We start from the raw sequence: 16,396 nt of genomic DNA, 5'->3' as shown, positions 1-16,396 counted from the left end.
GTCTTCAAGTTCCACTTCATGTGTCAGGATTAAATCAAGGGTGTAATTAGAATGATGAGTGGGTTTATGTACACACTGATGAAAGCCTATGGAGTCTAGTAATGACATAGATGCAATACTGAGTCTATAATTGATGTCATCCACATGAATATTGAAGTCTCCAACATTAACGACACTATCTGTTTTAAGGAGTAGACGAGTTACGAAGTCAGTAAACTCTGATAAACAGCAAGGCTGGACTGGTTTGTGGGTTGGGTTTGGTAGGCAAGACTAAGACTTTCATTGTAGATAATATTCAGCTTATGTTTAGGGTTCAGTTGTAGAAAAGAATTAAAAATAGCTGCAACTCCTCCTCCTCGGCCTGAATATTGAGGGATCTGATAATTTTGGTGACTAGAAGGAGTAGTTTCACACACTCATCCTCACATAGCCAGGTTTGGGATCTCACCAGGAAGTTGGTGGAAGTGGTTGTTAAGAGCAGTGTCTGGGCTTCCCTGCTCAAACTGCTGTCCCCACGACACGGATCCAAATAAGTGATTCAAAATGAACGAAGGTTTGAATGAGCAGTAGACATCCACAGGTTGTTTGTGCCAACACCACAAAGCTTGCTTGGTCAAAACTAAACTTACTTATTGGGCTTCTGTGACACACGAACACGTGGCTTCCACCAAGAAAAACCATCGGAGGAATATTTTCAGAAAAACAGCTGTAAATAAAAATAAATAAAGTCAATTTTTTTTAAAATCAACAAGATTTATGGTTCATAATGTAAATTTTAATTATATTTGGTGACATACAACAAAAGAAGAAGAAGAAGGTGACATACAACACTTATGGAAATAATGTAAAATCTCTAAAAATCCCCTTCACCTCTACACTTTCCACATCTAGAACTTAGTAGCTCACTAACATACAAGTCTGTGTCTGGACTTTCTTGGCAGCTATGATTACAAAATTTGTAGTAAGGGTTTGGTTATTTCCTGTCAACCTATTTGTTTACTTTCATCTGCATCATCACAGTTCAGGTGAGCTCTGAAGAATTCCTGGATCTTTTTCCACAGGTGAATTTCCGCTGTTGCGTGAGCTCTGGGTTCACCTCCCCAGATGGCTCGATAGCCACAGATCCCATGAGGAGATGAGGGGCAGAATGGTGAAAAGGGCAGATTCAAGACGTGCCCAGTCTCGGGTAACAAACACTTTCAAAGTTGTCCTTCCCATGACGTTTGAGTCTCTCCGCCACCTCATCCACGTAAGCCTTGCTGTCCCAGCACATGTCGTCTTCTAAAGCCACAAAGAGGAATTGGGCCTTCGCTTGTTCAATAGGGATCAGGCTGCCCTTGTTTTCCTCTGCCAGTGGATTTGTATGAGCAAACTTACTAATAAAAGCTCCTGACTCGATGGGAATCACTTTGCTGTTGTCAAAGAGTTGTGTTGATAAGATTTGATGTTTGTTGTAGTAGAGAGGGAAGAAAGTGTTTGAACTGCGGCCCTTGATCCACACACAAGCTTTAACAGCCGGTACAAAAGCAGAGACTGACAGAGCATTATCAGCTGCCTTTGACTGTGATAATACACCAACTCCATTACCGCCCACCTGTGAAAAACAAAAGATAAGACATGATCACAACCAAAGTTTACAAAAATTTGACCATGAATGTGAATCACTATTAAAATGGGATGAAATCAATGAATTTCAACACTATCATCTCTGACGTGCATTTCCATTGGACTCCATCCTACTGCAAGTGACACACTCCATTCTGGGAGGGCACTGTCTGTTTTAAACCCTCTCCTCTAGGAGAAGGTATCAGACAATGTCATGCAAATCAACAGGATCCAAGAACAGTTTATTTCTAAAACCTTTGACTCACCCTCTTCCTCCAAATAGACTGATATATACTGAATTACATAAGGTTGAGTATGTATAACAATCACAATTGTTCTCTCTTTTATCAATCCAATCTGATTCTTTGTGCATAGAATCATTGCTTGTTGACCAAAAATTGAAGAGTTGTAAAACTGATTTTCATTGTTATCTGTGCACATTAACAATAAAATCCCGTCTTCTGGACCTTGAATTGTTGCTGCTAGCATTAGTTGGCCACGAAACTCACCTTGGGTTGTCGTTGAAACCTATTCCATCTCTAAAGTGGTCCAGATGAATCTCCTTCGTGTTCTTGGGCTTTACATTGAATACACACAAAGCCAGAACCACAAAGCCTTTGTTGGCCAGCAGAGCAGCTCTTTTCTCTGATGGGAAGCTGTTCAGATCCAACACAGCAGGAAATGGACCTGGAATTATATCAATGAATGGCAAGAAAACCTAACTTGTATTTCAAATGAAGGAATGCACTGTTTAGTCAGCATCACTAAAATGATGTCAGTCCTTTTACCATATCAATAGCATCAAAACAATAATTATACAGGCCTCAGGTCCAACTCCATAATATCTCCACTATACTTTATAGTTTTCAGGCTGTGGAGGTGCGGTTTTAGTTCATGCAGCATAGAGCAGAGAGCGTAGAAGTGATTCAGGAAATGGTGTGAAGGACAGACATACTGTACTTATTCCAGATATATTGAGTGAAAGTGATTAGGAATAATTGATGTGTTATTAATCAACTGATGGTTGATAACAATGCTTTGTTCAGTGGAAAATGTAGAAAAAAGTACCATTATACAGAACAGTCCATGTTGTGTCTGTGTAATGCTTATTTTAACATTGGATTATGAGGGCAGACCACATACCTGGGGGAGTAAATAGGACTCCATTTATGTTCCCCTCAATGACAGGAAGTCGAGTGACCCCATCTCCAAGTAGAAGCCTCTCACTGGTCGCCTCTGCCAGCACCCTGCCCTCTTCTTCATGTACGGAGATTGTCACCACATGAGGCTTCAATGATTTGCCCTTTTCGAAGTACTGGTGTAAGGCTTCTGCCCTCAGAGACCACAGCAGACCCATTGGCTCCACCCCAACATAGCTGCCACCAAGTTAGGGGTGTTTGTACAGGTCGATCTCTCCTCTGTAATCAGCCCTGTAGGTGGCCGAGGAGCTGAACACCACTCCCCTCTTGTCAGTGGATCTAGCTTTCATGGTGACCACCTGTCTCGACCTCAGCCTGGTCACCTTCACCTGAACAGGTTCATCAAAGAAGCCTCTGGCTCTGGGCAGCAGCCTCAGTGTGATTTGAGAGGGCATCTCCTCACAATCTACAGACAACACAAAAACAATATTGCGCCAGGATTGTTGCTGTAATCAAGTACTGAGACAATAATCAATAATCACTACTGGTTGTTTGATGTCATGTGGTCTCCAGTATGTCAATTTTACTGGTGCTTGGATTATCTCGTAACATTCCCAGATGTGAAGGTGTAGCTTGAGGATCATCTGTACACTAACAAGAAAATATCCATCCATCCATCCATTAGGAGGTAATCTGGCAGCCCACGGGGGCTGGTGAGGTCCGGTTTCGAGCGGCTGACACACCGACACGTTATCAAGCTAGTGCTGACTATCAGCTGGTTGGTGGAAGACATGAGTTTAGAGGTGGGAGAGAAGGTCAGGTACGGCTGTGTAAAATCAGCCTCATGAATGAATGGTGGTGATTTTTCTCAATAGTGTTGAAAAGGTGAACCAGGCAGTTGAGAGTGGTGTGGTGATCAATAACACCTTCACCCCCATCCACACCCTGTCCAACCTGGCTAGAAAGGTAATCACATCAAACGAACCACCATTAATCAGCAGCGAGGTCCTGTAGAGAGAGTTGTCTCGACATGGTCAGCTCCTGACTCCTCTTTAAATGATCCTGCTCGGCTGCAAGAGTCCCCACCTGAAGCATGTCATCTCTTTCCGGAGACAGTTTCTGATGGTCCCAAAAAACAAAATAAAACGATGATTGCTGAACATTGCCTTTGTGTTTATAGTTGATAACTCTGATTACACGATCATAGAATGATTGGTAAATTGAAAGCTTCATCTTTTGACTCTGCTTCTTCTTCACTACGACAGACCTATACACTACTGTATCACTGCAGTTGCTGCACTGATCCATCTGTCCTTTCCTCACTCGTAAACAAGACCCCAAGATATTCAATACGGATAATCCTCTTCTTGGGGTAAAAAATTCCCATCGATCAGAGAAGGGCAGACCTTTTTCCAGTAGAGAATCATGGCCTCAGATTGGGAGATACTGATCCTCATCCCACTCGCCTTGTACTCAGTTGCAAACGACCCACATGGTGCAGGTCAAGGTTTGATGAGGCCAACAGGACAACATTATCTGCCAAAAGCAGAGAAGAAATCATTTGGTCCCCAAACCGGACTCCCTCTGGTTTGGGGACAGAATTTGAGATAAAGTGCAACCCTGCTGAAATCCAACATGCACCTTGAAGAGGTCTGACTGTCTGCCAGCAATGTGACACAAGCTCCGGCTTCAGTCATTCAGTGATCGGAGGGTTCTCAGCAAAGGGCCACGAACCCCATTCTCCCGAAGTACCCAAAAGACACCACGGATAACTGGTTGGAGTTTCTCCAACCAGTCCAAAAAGCACATTTTGACTGGTTGGTGAAACTCTCACGAATCCTCGGCGCTAGATGGAAAGTGTAGATCTGGTCCAGTGTTCTGCAACCAGGACGAAAACCATATTGTTCCTCCTGAATCCAAGGTTCGACTATCAGTCTAATTCTGGTCCCCAGTACCCTGGAATAGACTTTCCCTGTGAGGCTGAGGAGTATGATCCCCCTAAAGTTCTTGAAAAGGAGGACCACCTGCTGTCAATCCAGAGGTACTGTCCCTGACCACCACGCGATGTTACAGAGACACATCAACAAAGAGTCCCTGCACATTCACAGATTTGAGATACTCGGAGAATCTCATCCACGTCTGGTACCCTGCCACTAAGGAACTTGCAACCACCTCGGTGACTTAAGCTCTGTTGTCCACCTCTGAGACATCAGCCTCTGCTTCCTCCATGATATATGGTGGAAGGATTGAGTAGATCTTCAAAGTATTCTTTCCACCAACCAACTCCACTAACTTTTGCCACGGCTGCTTAAACTTTGCAGTTAAGTCTCCATTTATACTGCGCTCTCACATATTCCCCAGCCCAAATGTTCTTTGTACCTCTGAAAGACTATCCAGTATTGTTTTATTACTTTCTCCCTGACCATTTACAACTGTCTCTTTTGTCCTTGTCCCAAAAGAGTAGATTTCTGTTCATCACCTCCAGCCTCGCCTGTACCTTAATGGATACTATGTGCCTGTCTTCTTTCCAGCATGTTGTTGATCTACATAATTGATAGTAAGACTTTACCTGTCTGAGAGTGCAACTCTTGGTTCCAACTGCCACAACTATGTCAGGAGTGGCTTCAAGATTAAGACCATGTCCACAAGTAGCCGGGAATTTTAAAAAACGGACTATACATGCATAACAATGTTATGTGGACCCTTTTTTTTTTCCCTAAGCAGAGGGGGGAATAAGTACCCGGCTATGTGTGGACATGGCCTAAGTGTCCATTTACTAGGAGTTACTTTATGATAACTTTATTCATGTATGTTTATCTGATTGTTTTGAGTCCAGCTTTTACATCCACTTCCAAAATGTAGGATCTGTCCCTCTAACTTAAAAATTTATTCATTCATCTTTTTGTAGACAAGACGATCCTTATCTGTCCTTCAGCCCCAAATCAGAAGTATGGGTCATGGGTTACAGGAGCCTATCCAAGCAGGCTATGGGCTCTCGCCCACAGCAAGTGTTGTAGTAATGAAAGTTAAGACTATGTGAATCTCCCTCCAAATTTTTTATGAAAAGATTTGGAGGTTCTTGTAGCATAAAGGTTGAAATTAGTTTGCATTGCAGCCATTGAGCCACAAATATGTTTTAGTAGCCTGTGCAAAAGCATAGAGTGAGCAGTTTAAACAATACAGCTTTAAGAAATTAGCAGCTAAATCAAACAAGTTGAAAGTCTTTTGAGAATGAATTTAAACACGAACGAATGATTGATCCTTACCTGCATAGATCCTTTCCTTCCCTGGAAGATGAGGTCAACAAGGTGTAATGAATGATTTGTATTGCATTCCTGCAGTACTGATGACTCATGCTGTTGAATTATTGGCCGTGTCTCTTCTGCTGACCCTGGCATGTTATTTGCAGTCACGCACTGAAGTGATGTCCAGACTGAAGCAAAACAACAAAACAAAACTTTAAACACTTGTGTTTTCCAGTCATCTTCTTGTCATTTTCTTCTCCACCTCCCTGCATGTAAAACTCATTCCCATCAACTTCGCTACTGCGGCTAGTGATGTGTGCTACTGTATGAAGGCTTCGAAGTGTGTATCGAGTAACTCAGGATGATTTCCTTGAAGTGTGTATTGAGGCCTGTGTTGGTGACTTTGAAGATCTTGCGAAGTTTTGAATTTTTTTTGGGAAAAGTCTTCTTCTTTTCCTTTCGGCTTTTCCCTTCAGGGGTCGCCACAGAGAATCAATTGCCTCCATCTAACCCTGTCTTCTGCATCCTCTTCTCTCACACCAACTACCTTCATGTCCTCTTTATAAACCTCCTCTTTGGTCTTCCTCTAGGCCTCCTGCCTGGCAGTTCAAAACTCAGCATCCTTCTACCAATATATTCACTATCTCTCCTCTGGACATGTCCAAACCATCTCAGTCTGGCCTCTCTGACTTTATCTCCAGAACCTCTAACATGTGCTGTCCCTCTGATGTACTCATTCCTGATCCTATCCTTCCTGGTCACTCCCAGAGAGAACCTCAGCATCTTCATCTCTGCTACCTCCAGCTCTGTCTCCTGTCTTTTCCTCAGTGACACTGTGTCTAGACCAAACAACATCGCTGGTCTCACCACAGTTTTGTACACCTCTCCTTTCATTTTAGCTGAAACTCTTCTATCACACATCACACCTGACACTTTTCTCCACCTGTTCCATTCTGCTTGTACATGCTTCTTCACCTCTTTTCCACACTCTCCATTGCTCTGGACTGTTGACCCTAAGTACTTAAAATCATCCACCTTCTTGATCTCTTCTCCCTGTAGCCTCACTCTTCCACTTGGGTCCCTCTCATTCACACACATGTACTCTGTCTTACTGCGGCTAACCTTCATTCCTCTCCTTTCCAGGACAAACCTCCACCTCTCTAGCTTCTCCTCTACCTGTTCCCTGCTCATGTCAACCAACTCTCTTCCTTTTCCTTTCATAGTTCCAACATTCAACGTCCCTACTCTCAGTCCTATACTATTGGCACTCATCTCTCTTCCTACAAACACACTTTCCTCCTCTCCTTCGACCAACAGTAGTATTTCCTTTGGCACCCTGTAGGTCAACCGCGCCAATGGAGGTTGTTGTTAACCCTGGCCTTGACCGATCCGGTATGGAAGTCATAGGTTTGATTCGCATGTTTGACTTGGCAAAAGTTTTACGCCGGATGCCCTTCCTGATGCAATCCTCTGTATTTATCCAGGCTTGGGACTGGCACAATAAGACACTGGCTTGTGTCCTCTTGTGGCTACATTTTTTTTGGGGGGGGGTGAATCACTTTAAAAAAAAGTACTGCATAATTTTTTTTTTCAAGTTTAATGTGTTTCTTTTAAAGATCACCAAATGTAAATATCTTACGATGGTTTTTTTTGCAGTGTCAATGAAGCTAAAGCTTGATGCTGTATTTGTGGATATGATTGTAATGGATGATTGAAGTTATGTAGCATGTAGTGCATCAATGCATGTTTACCTAATGAGCTGTATTTCATTTAATGTGACCCTTAGGCCTTAATCAACCCTTTGAACCCAACCGACGTTATCCCTGATAGGAAGGCCTTGAGGAATCTGGTGGAGGACAAGTTGAGGGTGACAAGTTGAGCTCTAGTGAGCAAGGCCTCTTCTGTCAACTTGACAGCTGACATATACTGTAGATGTTCATGAGCATGGATGCCTACTTGAGAGGAAGCTGGTTGAAGCAGATGATATAGTTGCAGTGCACCACCAGATGTCACTATTCTGTGTGGTTTCAAATTCCCGAAACTTTGGTTCATTTTTGGCCATAATCAGATGAACCCTGGAGAAGCTTTGTGAGGCATCAGCTGCCCACCTCAAGCAATCAGTAGAGTACAGTATAACTTTATTTATACCTTAAGGAGGTTCCGTCAAAGAAATTAACATCTCCGTCACACATAGGACAGTTAGTACACAAAACATAGAAAAAGCACACAGAAAGCACCAGCACATAGAAAGTAAAACCAACACCAAATAGAAAGAGTAATAAATAACCCATCAAGAATATATAAATAGAAAATCATAAATAGGCATAGAAATAAAAAAATAAACAGGGCTAGTTAGGCGTGAGTAGAGTGAAATGTCTATATTGTTTGCATTGTTTTTGGTGCATTGTTTGTGTCATCCTTCATCTCTCGTGTGGACTCTCTTCTTCTTCATCTCCCCCAGAGAGGAGTTGAGCAGTTTAATGGCTCAGGGGATGAAGGACTTCTTAAATCTGTAGGTCCTGCATGTTGGGAGGCACAGCCTCTGGCTGCTCAGGCTACTCAAGCTTCTCTGGTTGTTTGCTATGGTGTGCAGAGGGTGGCAGACATTGTTCATGATGTCCAGCTGTTTGTCCAAGGTTCTCTTCTCTGGCACCATTGCCAGAGGGTCCAGCTTCATCCCGACCACTGAGCTGGCCCGCCTGATCAGCTTTTCCAGCCTGGAGAAATCCCTCCCCAACACACCACAGCATATGACAGGACGCTGGCGACCAGACTGATGGAACATCCACAGGAGCTTCCTGCAGACGTTGAATGCCCTCAGCCTCCCCAGAAAATACATCCTGCTCTGTGCTTTCTTGTACAGCTGCATCGTGTTGTTTGTCCAGTCCAGCCTGTTGTCCAGTCACAGCCCAAGATATTTATAGTCCTGCACAACCTCCACCTCCTCCTTTCCTATCAGAACTTGTCTAGGTTGGGGTCTGTTCCTCCTGAAGTCAATGACCAGCTCTTCATTTTTGGAGGTGTTGAGCTGCAGGCTGTTGCTGTGACACCAATCAACAAAGTCCTTCACCAGGCATCTATGCTCCTCCTCCTCATTGTCCCTGATACATCCCACAATAGCTGTGTCATCTGCGAACTTCTGGATGTGACACAGTTCTGAGTTGTAGCAGAAGTCCGCCGTGTACAGGGAGAAGAGGATTGGGGACAAGACAGTCCCCTGTGGAGCACCGATGCAACTGACCACAGTATCAAACGTGGCGTCCTTTAGCCTGACAAACTGTGGACTGTCGGTGAGGTAGTCGTGGATCCAAGCAACCACTCGCATTTGTAGAAGTTTTTCCTGTGGTATACATGGCTGTATGGTGTTGAATGCACTTGAAAAATCCAGGAAAAGGATCCTCACTGTGCTGCTTTCCTTGTTCAGATGCGAGTGGGCTCGGAGTAGTATGTGGAGGATGGCGTCGTCCACGCCGACCTTTATTTATTGATTCCGTTTATTTTTCTTCTTTCCAGACATGTAATTACAACATATTTCACTTTCATCAGTGTTGAAACATCATCAACAACATCTGACAAGAAAAAAAAAAGGATTAATGGGTATTTCAAGCACATGGCAAGGTCGCTGTCTATTTTGGTAGTTGCACCAAAAACAGATCAATGAAGGGTGTTTTATTGGACTACATAGGGAACTATGATGTCACTATGAAGTCTTCCCTGTGAACCTACTTGTTATCACAGGTGAGCTCTGAAAAACTCCTGAATCTTCTTCCACAGATGAACTTCAGCAGCTGCGTGACCACTAGGATCACCTCCCCACAAGGCTCGATAGGGATAAACCCCTTGAGAACATGACCTGCAGTAAGGTCCATATGGTGGCTCCAGCATGTGTCCAGCTCTTGGATAACAAACACTTTCAAAGTTGTTCTTCTCATGATGTTTGAGTCTCTCCACCATCTCATCCATGTAAGCCTTGCTGTTCCAGCACATGTCGTCCTCCGAGGCCACAAAGAGGAGCTGGGCCTTTGCTTGTTCGATAGGGATCCGGCACTCCTTGTTATCCTCTGCCAGCGGAGTTGCAATAGCAAATTTCAAAATGTAAGCACCGGACTCAGTGTGAATCACGCTGCTGTGGTCAACCCTTGCTGATGAAAAGATTTGGTGGTTCTTGTAATGGAGAGGGACGACTGTGTTTGCATTGCAGCCGTTGATCCACACACAAGCTTTAACAGCCGGTACAAAAGCAGAAAGTGACAGCGCAATATCTGCTGCCTTTGAACGTGATAATACGCCAACTCCTTGACCACCCACCTGTGAATAAATAAAAAAGAGGACATGACAAACACACAAAGCTTACAGGAATTAGGGCATGGAGGTGATTCACGATGAAAAGTGAATGAATGAATTGAAGAGTTATGGCACAGGTTTTACTGTACTGTCTTCTAAGACATAAACGTGTTTCTCTGCATGCTATGCGGCTTCATACTGTATATGTGGCATCACTGACATTAAAAATATGACTAAGTCAGACATGGCATGAATAGGAGGAGCTGAGGTGGCGGTGCGTCACAAACAGCAAAGGAGGCAGATCAGGGAGATAAGCTAAAGTGTCTTAAGTTATGTGTCCTTGACGACATTTGTCAATTGAATGAACTGTTAGTTGATTGTGGACTGAGTTGGATATTAGCTTCTACTTGCAAATCATTAAGACAAGAATGAAGGGTGGCACGGTGGTGCAGTGGGTAGCACTGTCACTCAAAACAAGGCGGTTCTGGGTTTGAGTCCCACTCTGCTGAGCTTGACTCTGTAGCTGCTTGAACAAACTGGCTGGTCCAGTTATCTAAGGAGAGATCATACGTTGTTGAGATGAAACTACAATATTTATTCAGAGCAGCTTTAAATAATATTTCAATTGTTTCATGGACAAAAATGATCAGAATGGAACTGTGCTTTGCTGTGAAGGGAGCTGTCATTGTTTGACTGTCGTACAACAAAAGTAATATTTTGATTTCATAACTTTTCTCAAAACTGCATTTACAAAAACAAAGGGGAAGTCTACACAATCTGTCAATCAGCAAACAGCAAACAGAGAATTGGCTTGTTGGTGGAGCATTGAGATCAATGCTTTTCTTGCAGATTGTCAAATCAACAATGCCTGATTAACTACTCCCCACTGCACACAAAAGAAAACCAGTCATACTTCCATACCATTAAATCTGTTCAATTACTGTTACCTCAGCCTGTTGTGGTCACAAGTTCATCAAAAAACTCACCTTGGGTTGTCGTTGTAGGAAATCTATTCCATCTCTAAAGCGGTCTAGATGAATCTCCTTCGTCTTTTTGACTTTAAGATTGAATACACCTAAAGCCAGAACCACAAAGCCTTTATTGGCCAGCAGAGCAGCTTTTTTCTCTGATGGAAAGGTGTTCAGATCCAATACAGCAGGAAATGGACCTGCTCCTGGAAGACAGAAATATGACTAAATGGCAGCAGAATTATAAATTTCATATAAAACTAAAAATGTACTGTTTGGTCGGCATAACGAAAATGATGTCACTTCTTCTGCCATATCTATAGCATCTTCTTCTTTTCCTTTCGGCTTTTCCCTTCAGGGGTTGCCACAGTGAATCAGTTGCCGCCATCTAACCCTGTCTTCTGCATCCTCTTCTCTCACATCAACTACCTTCATGTCCTCTTTCAGTAGATCCATAAACCTCCTCTTTGGTCTTCCTCTAGGCCTCCTGCCTGGCAGTTCAAAACTCAGCATCCTTCTACCAATATATTCACTATCTCTCCTCTGGACATGTCCAAACCATCTCAGTCTGGCCTCTCTGACTTTATCTCCAAAACCTCTAACATGTGCTGTCCCTCTGATGTACTCATTCCTGATCCTATCCTTCCTGGTCACTCCCAGGAGAACCTCAGCATCTTCATCTCTGCTACCTCCAGCTATAAATTTACATTTTTTAGGTCTCTAATAACTCCTAGAATCTGGAAAATGAACGGGTCCTGCATCGACTTAAAGTCTACAAAAACTTCTAAAAATCATCACTAGTCGTGAAATCACGATGGGTGTGATTGACAGGAAACTTGACTTAGCCCGTCCCATCACGACTTAGCCAATGTAGTTGGACATCTGGCAACAGTCAACTGGCCAGTTACCTGTGTCTGCATAACATTAAATCCCCTGTCAGGCATCACGGTGGCTAAGACAGGTAAATGAAAGCATGAGCTGGGCACAGGAAGCCATTGGCAGTAACACCAGTGAAGCCAAACAAACCAGTTCACCAAGATTAGAAGAATGCAGGCTGGATAAAGGAAGACCAAGGATGAAGGAGGATCTGGACAATAGTCCAGGATGATCGACTGAAAACCCAATAGTACAAGAAGAAGATGGCCACTAGGATGAACTGCTATGTAAATGTCTCAAGCAACAGAAACCTGATGAGAGTGAGGAGGAAGACAAGCATTCAGCATTGAAGGACAGGCCCTCCATGGAATGCACCACTGAAAAAGAAAGTCGGTGATACAAAGAAGACCTTCGGATGGCTGGAAAACTATGGACTGATGGAGTACAAGAACGGTCCCAAAGTACAAGGGCCACAGAGGACAGGGTCCACTGGAGGAGCTCAGATTCAAGGTGCAAAGATGACCCTGTGATGGTCCAGATCACCTACCTGGGGGTGTAAATAGGACTCCATTTACATTCCCCTCATTGACAGGAAGTCGGGTGACCCCATTTCCAAGTAGAAGCCTCTCATTGGTCGCCTCTGCCAGCACCCGGCCCTCTTCTTCATGTACGGAGATTGTCACCACATGAGGCTTCAATGATTTGCCCTTTTCAAAGTACTGATGTAAGGCTTCTGCCCTCAGAGACCACAGCAGACCCATTGGCTCCACCCCAACATAGCTGCCACCAAGTGAGGGGTGTTTGTTCAGGTCGACCTCGCCTCTGTCATCAGCCCTGTAGGTGGCAGAGGAGCTGAACACCACTCCCCTCTCGTCAGTGGATCTGGCCCTCATGGTGACCACCTGTCTCGACCTCAGCCTGGTCACCTTCATCTGAACAGGTTCATCAAAGAAGCATCTGGCTCTGGGCAGCAGCCTCAGTCTGATTTGAGAGGACATCTCTTCACAATCTGCAGACAAGAAAACAATATTGTATCAATAATGTCACGCTGACCTTGTACAGAAGTCAGAAGTATAAAAGAACCAGTTCTGGCTGTGTTTGGTGTCTTGTGGTCTCAGTTTGACTGGTGCTTGGATTATCTCATGTAACGCTACCGACTGCGCCACTGTGCCGCCCAGACATAAACATGCATAAAAAAATTTCAAATATGACAAAGTCTACGCCAATTTTGAAGTTGGTGCCAGCAACACTTTAATTGGCAACAGGTGGGGAACATGACTCAGGTTACAGGTTTTGAAGCAACTTCTGCTGCCAAGTAGACGTTTGATTCAGGGATCGTCTTGTTTTGTTTTCAGCAAGACAATGAAAGAACATTCTGTACATATTAAGGAAAAAGTATGACTACAGAGAATAAAAGAGTCCAGGTGCAAAAGATAAAAATAAAACAAGAAAAAAGAAAACACATGGATTGTGGTTACAGGAGAGCCCTTGCAATACATACATGTTACCCTGTCCCAATTTGTTTGAAATTTTTTATGTGTATTAAACATGTGTTATTTGTAACTTTTTTTTTCTAAATTGTTCTCAAGGAAACAATCTAAAATGATATCAACTGTAATCCGTCCAAAACTTCTTCAATTACCTTTTTCGTCAGTAATGTCTGATATTTGATGCTCTTGTCAAACGCTTGAAAATTTTTTATCATCAGATTAGAATGATTTCATCGATCATCGATATCCTGACATCAAGTCACTTTCAAAGCTGTCACTTTTATACAGGCTGAAAATAGAACATTATGTCTGGAATGTACGTTAAGTTATATAAATTGAAAATACAGCGATAAGAGGTTAGTGGCTAGATTAGACAAGTTGTAAATCACTTTAAAATGAATTTAAACTTGATCCTTACCTGTAGAGATCCTTACCGTACCTAAAGGATGAGTTCAACTGACTTGTAATGTGAAGGTTAAATTATTTGTATTGCATTCTTTCTTTATTGTTCACTCATCCTCCTAGATGATTGGTCGTATATGTTGTGCTGACAGAACCTCAGCATGCTATTTGCAGTCACACACTGAGGAGGTGTCTCAGATTCTTTCTGGTTTTCTGTGGTTGTTGTTTTCTCTGATGCCTTTTTATCTGTTCCAGTTTGTTTTTTGTTTGTATTTGTATGCTTTACTAATCCCCGGTGGAAAATTAAGATCACACTCTCATTGTTGAACAAACATGCATACATACAGTATGTTAGTATGTATAGGCCCTTTTAGCCCGCACAAACACACAGACACGGGCCTAGTACGTTTGCAGGGGGAGGTAGAGTGGCGTCAGCTGCTACATGGTGCACCCCAAATGAGCAACTTGTAAGGGGGGACAGCACCCTGCTCAAAGACACCTTGACAGTGCCCGGGAGGTGAGCTGACACCTCCCAATGTCAGCTCACACTCCAGGCAGCTGGGTGGGAGCAGGAATCAAACCGCTAATCTTGGAACATTGGACGACCCGCTCTACCTCCCTGCCGCTTTAGGGCTGAGCCACTGCCGCCCCCTTTTATCCTGATTAACAATTCTGGTTGGCGTTCTGTTTCAAGGAGCAGAAAAACACCTGTGTCGCGGTTTGACTTGTAGCCCCACCTACTACTGCGAGGTGTTCAAACACAGTAGAAGCTCTGACAGGTCATCATAAGGCTCTGCCCTCCTCCAGAATTTGGATAAGTAGCTGCTCCTACAAAACAACAGTATGAACCTCAGACACCATTGCTCTGCTTTGTCATCTTGCGGCTGCAGGACATAAGGCTTCTTTGTCCAAGCTTCAGTTTGTTTTTCAACAGGTCACCTTCCTGGGATACGTTGGCTGTGTTAGCTACTCATGAGACTGTTGGTAGCTCGCTGGCTACGTTACTCCACAACTATTTTGAATCTTCCTCATGGTACTGATCAACATTTTTCTGCTTTCAAAACTGCTACCCTCTGTCCCCTCCCGGATGAAGGAGAACCCTATTCATGTTCTGCTAACCTTGATCACATTTGTATGTACAGTAATCCCTCTTTTGTTCCACTACATCGTGGATTTTTAGTAGGTAGTCATGTGATACCGTAAGCGCGTGCTATTGGCTGACAGCATCCGGAAGTGCGCTGCATTTCGAGACTCACGGAACACAGCGCACTTCCGTGAAACACAGAAGTGCTTTAAACAGTCTATAAGAGTGTGGGAAAAGGTAGTACAGGTCAGGTTCAAACAACCTAGAACATTTAAAACACACTCACAAAAAGGAGAAGACAACATTTATCATTTTTACTCGCGAGGAGAAAGGACAGAGATGTGCTCAGTTACAGATCTCCACCCCGTTCTCAACATGTCTCTGCTGAAACTTCTTTTTTATTTCAGTTGAGCAGTTCCTGTTTACAATGTGTCCTAAAGGATGGGGGACAAAATATCAGCAATGCACCATGTATGGTATAATGTCACAAGAGTAACCTCTTCCTTTTATGGTATTGTCCTTTTTTCAGCAGGTCAAGGTTTACATCTTAAACTAGTCATCAGCTGCTACCTCAGTTGTGACCTTTCGACCTCTGCCTAAACATAACTCAGTGCATAGCAAGACACACACAAACACATACACATTTATATGCTCATGGTATGCAGTATAAAGAATAAAAGAATGTAAATCAGTAAATTTGGGATAACTTATGTACATTATTCTAACATTTCCCTACTGTTTATCACACATTTGTCACACATTGTCAAATCCTCATATCACAGTGTCAGCTTCTTCATGAGGATTTTCAGCTGCCAGATCATTTTTATGAGAACAAATATACTTACAATGGGAGATCATGTTATTTGTCCGATTCATAATCTTCACCGTCATTGTCATTGTACCCATCAGCAGCGAGCAAAGAATATATTTGAGCCATACTTTCTTCCATAGGTGAAAAAGCTGTGGTGATTAAACGGTTAACGAGAGAATGCAGACAAGGTATACAACAACATCCACATAGGGTTAGAATTGCAGCAAAAACTCCAATTGAAACTAAAACTGAGGTCACTAAGGCTCTATACTTGCCAAAGGCATCCATCCACCAGTCCCACATGGACGTGTCAACTCCAGAGTGTTCCTTCATTTTGCTATTGAGAGTCCTAAGTCCCTCTATAGCTTTGGTGAGGCTTCTGTCTAGCTGTGTTTTTGGCGATGGAAGTGCAACAAACATTGAGCAAACCCCTCCCTCCTCTGCCAACAACATGTCAAGGGCTATTCAGTTCTGAAATGCCTTGAGGGAGGT

General features: G+C 43.3%; 1 protein-coding gene and 1 pseudogene across 1 annotated transcript; both read right to left on the bottom strand.

The window, feature by feature from the left end:
• Nucleotides 1-983: 983 nt before the first annotated feature.
• On the bottom strand, nt 984-3,199 carry LOC137612404 (acyl-coenzyme A thioesterase 6-like; annotated as a pseudogene).
• Nucleotides 3,200-9,421: 6,222 nt separating this feature from the next.
• LOC137612776 (acyl-coenzyme A thioesterase 6-like) lies at nt 9,422-13,115 on the bottom strand. The gene is made up of 4 exons (XM_068341481.1): nt 12,665-13,115; nt 11,260-11,447; nt 9,716-10,297; nt 9,422-9,558 (listed from the first exon to the last, which is right to left on the bottom strand). The coding sequence occupies exons 1-3, from the start codon at nt 13,113-13,115 to the stop codon at nt 9,722-9,724; spliced, it is 1,215 nt and encodes a 404-aa protein (XP_068197582.1). The 3' UTR covers nt 9,422-9,558; nt 9,716-9,721.
• Between the last annotated feature and the right edge of the window lie 3,281 nt (nt 13,116-16,396).

This window comes from Antennarius striatus, chromosome 18 (genome assembly GCF_040054535.1).
Source record: "Antennarius striatus isolate MH-2024 chromosome 18, ASM4005453v1, whole genome shotgun sequence".
NCBI classification, from domain to species: Eukaryota; Metazoa; Chordata; class Actinopteri; order Lophiiformes; family Antennariidae; genus Antennarius; species Antennarius striatus.
The sequence above is the reverse complement of the archived record's forward strand: the minus strand, read 5'-3'. Positions and strand labels throughout refer to the sequence as shown.

What these genes read in the sequence shown, in the direction of transcription:
- LOC137612776 (XM_068341481.1), bottom strand. Translation starts at nt 13,115, where the DNA reads ATGTCCTCTCAAATCAGACTGAGGCTGCTGCCCAGAGCCAGATGCTTC. An exon ending in AGTCCTATTTACACCCCCAG is followed by an intron (nt 11,448 to 12,664) that starts GTAGGTGATCTG and finishes TCTGTCTTCCAG; the next exon opens with GAGCAGGTCCATTTCCTGCT. An exon ending in TCCTACAACGACAACCCAAG is followed by an intron (nt 10,298 to 11,259) that starts GTGAGTTTTTTG and finishes ATTTATTCACAG; the next exon opens with GTGGGTGGTCAAGGAGTTGG.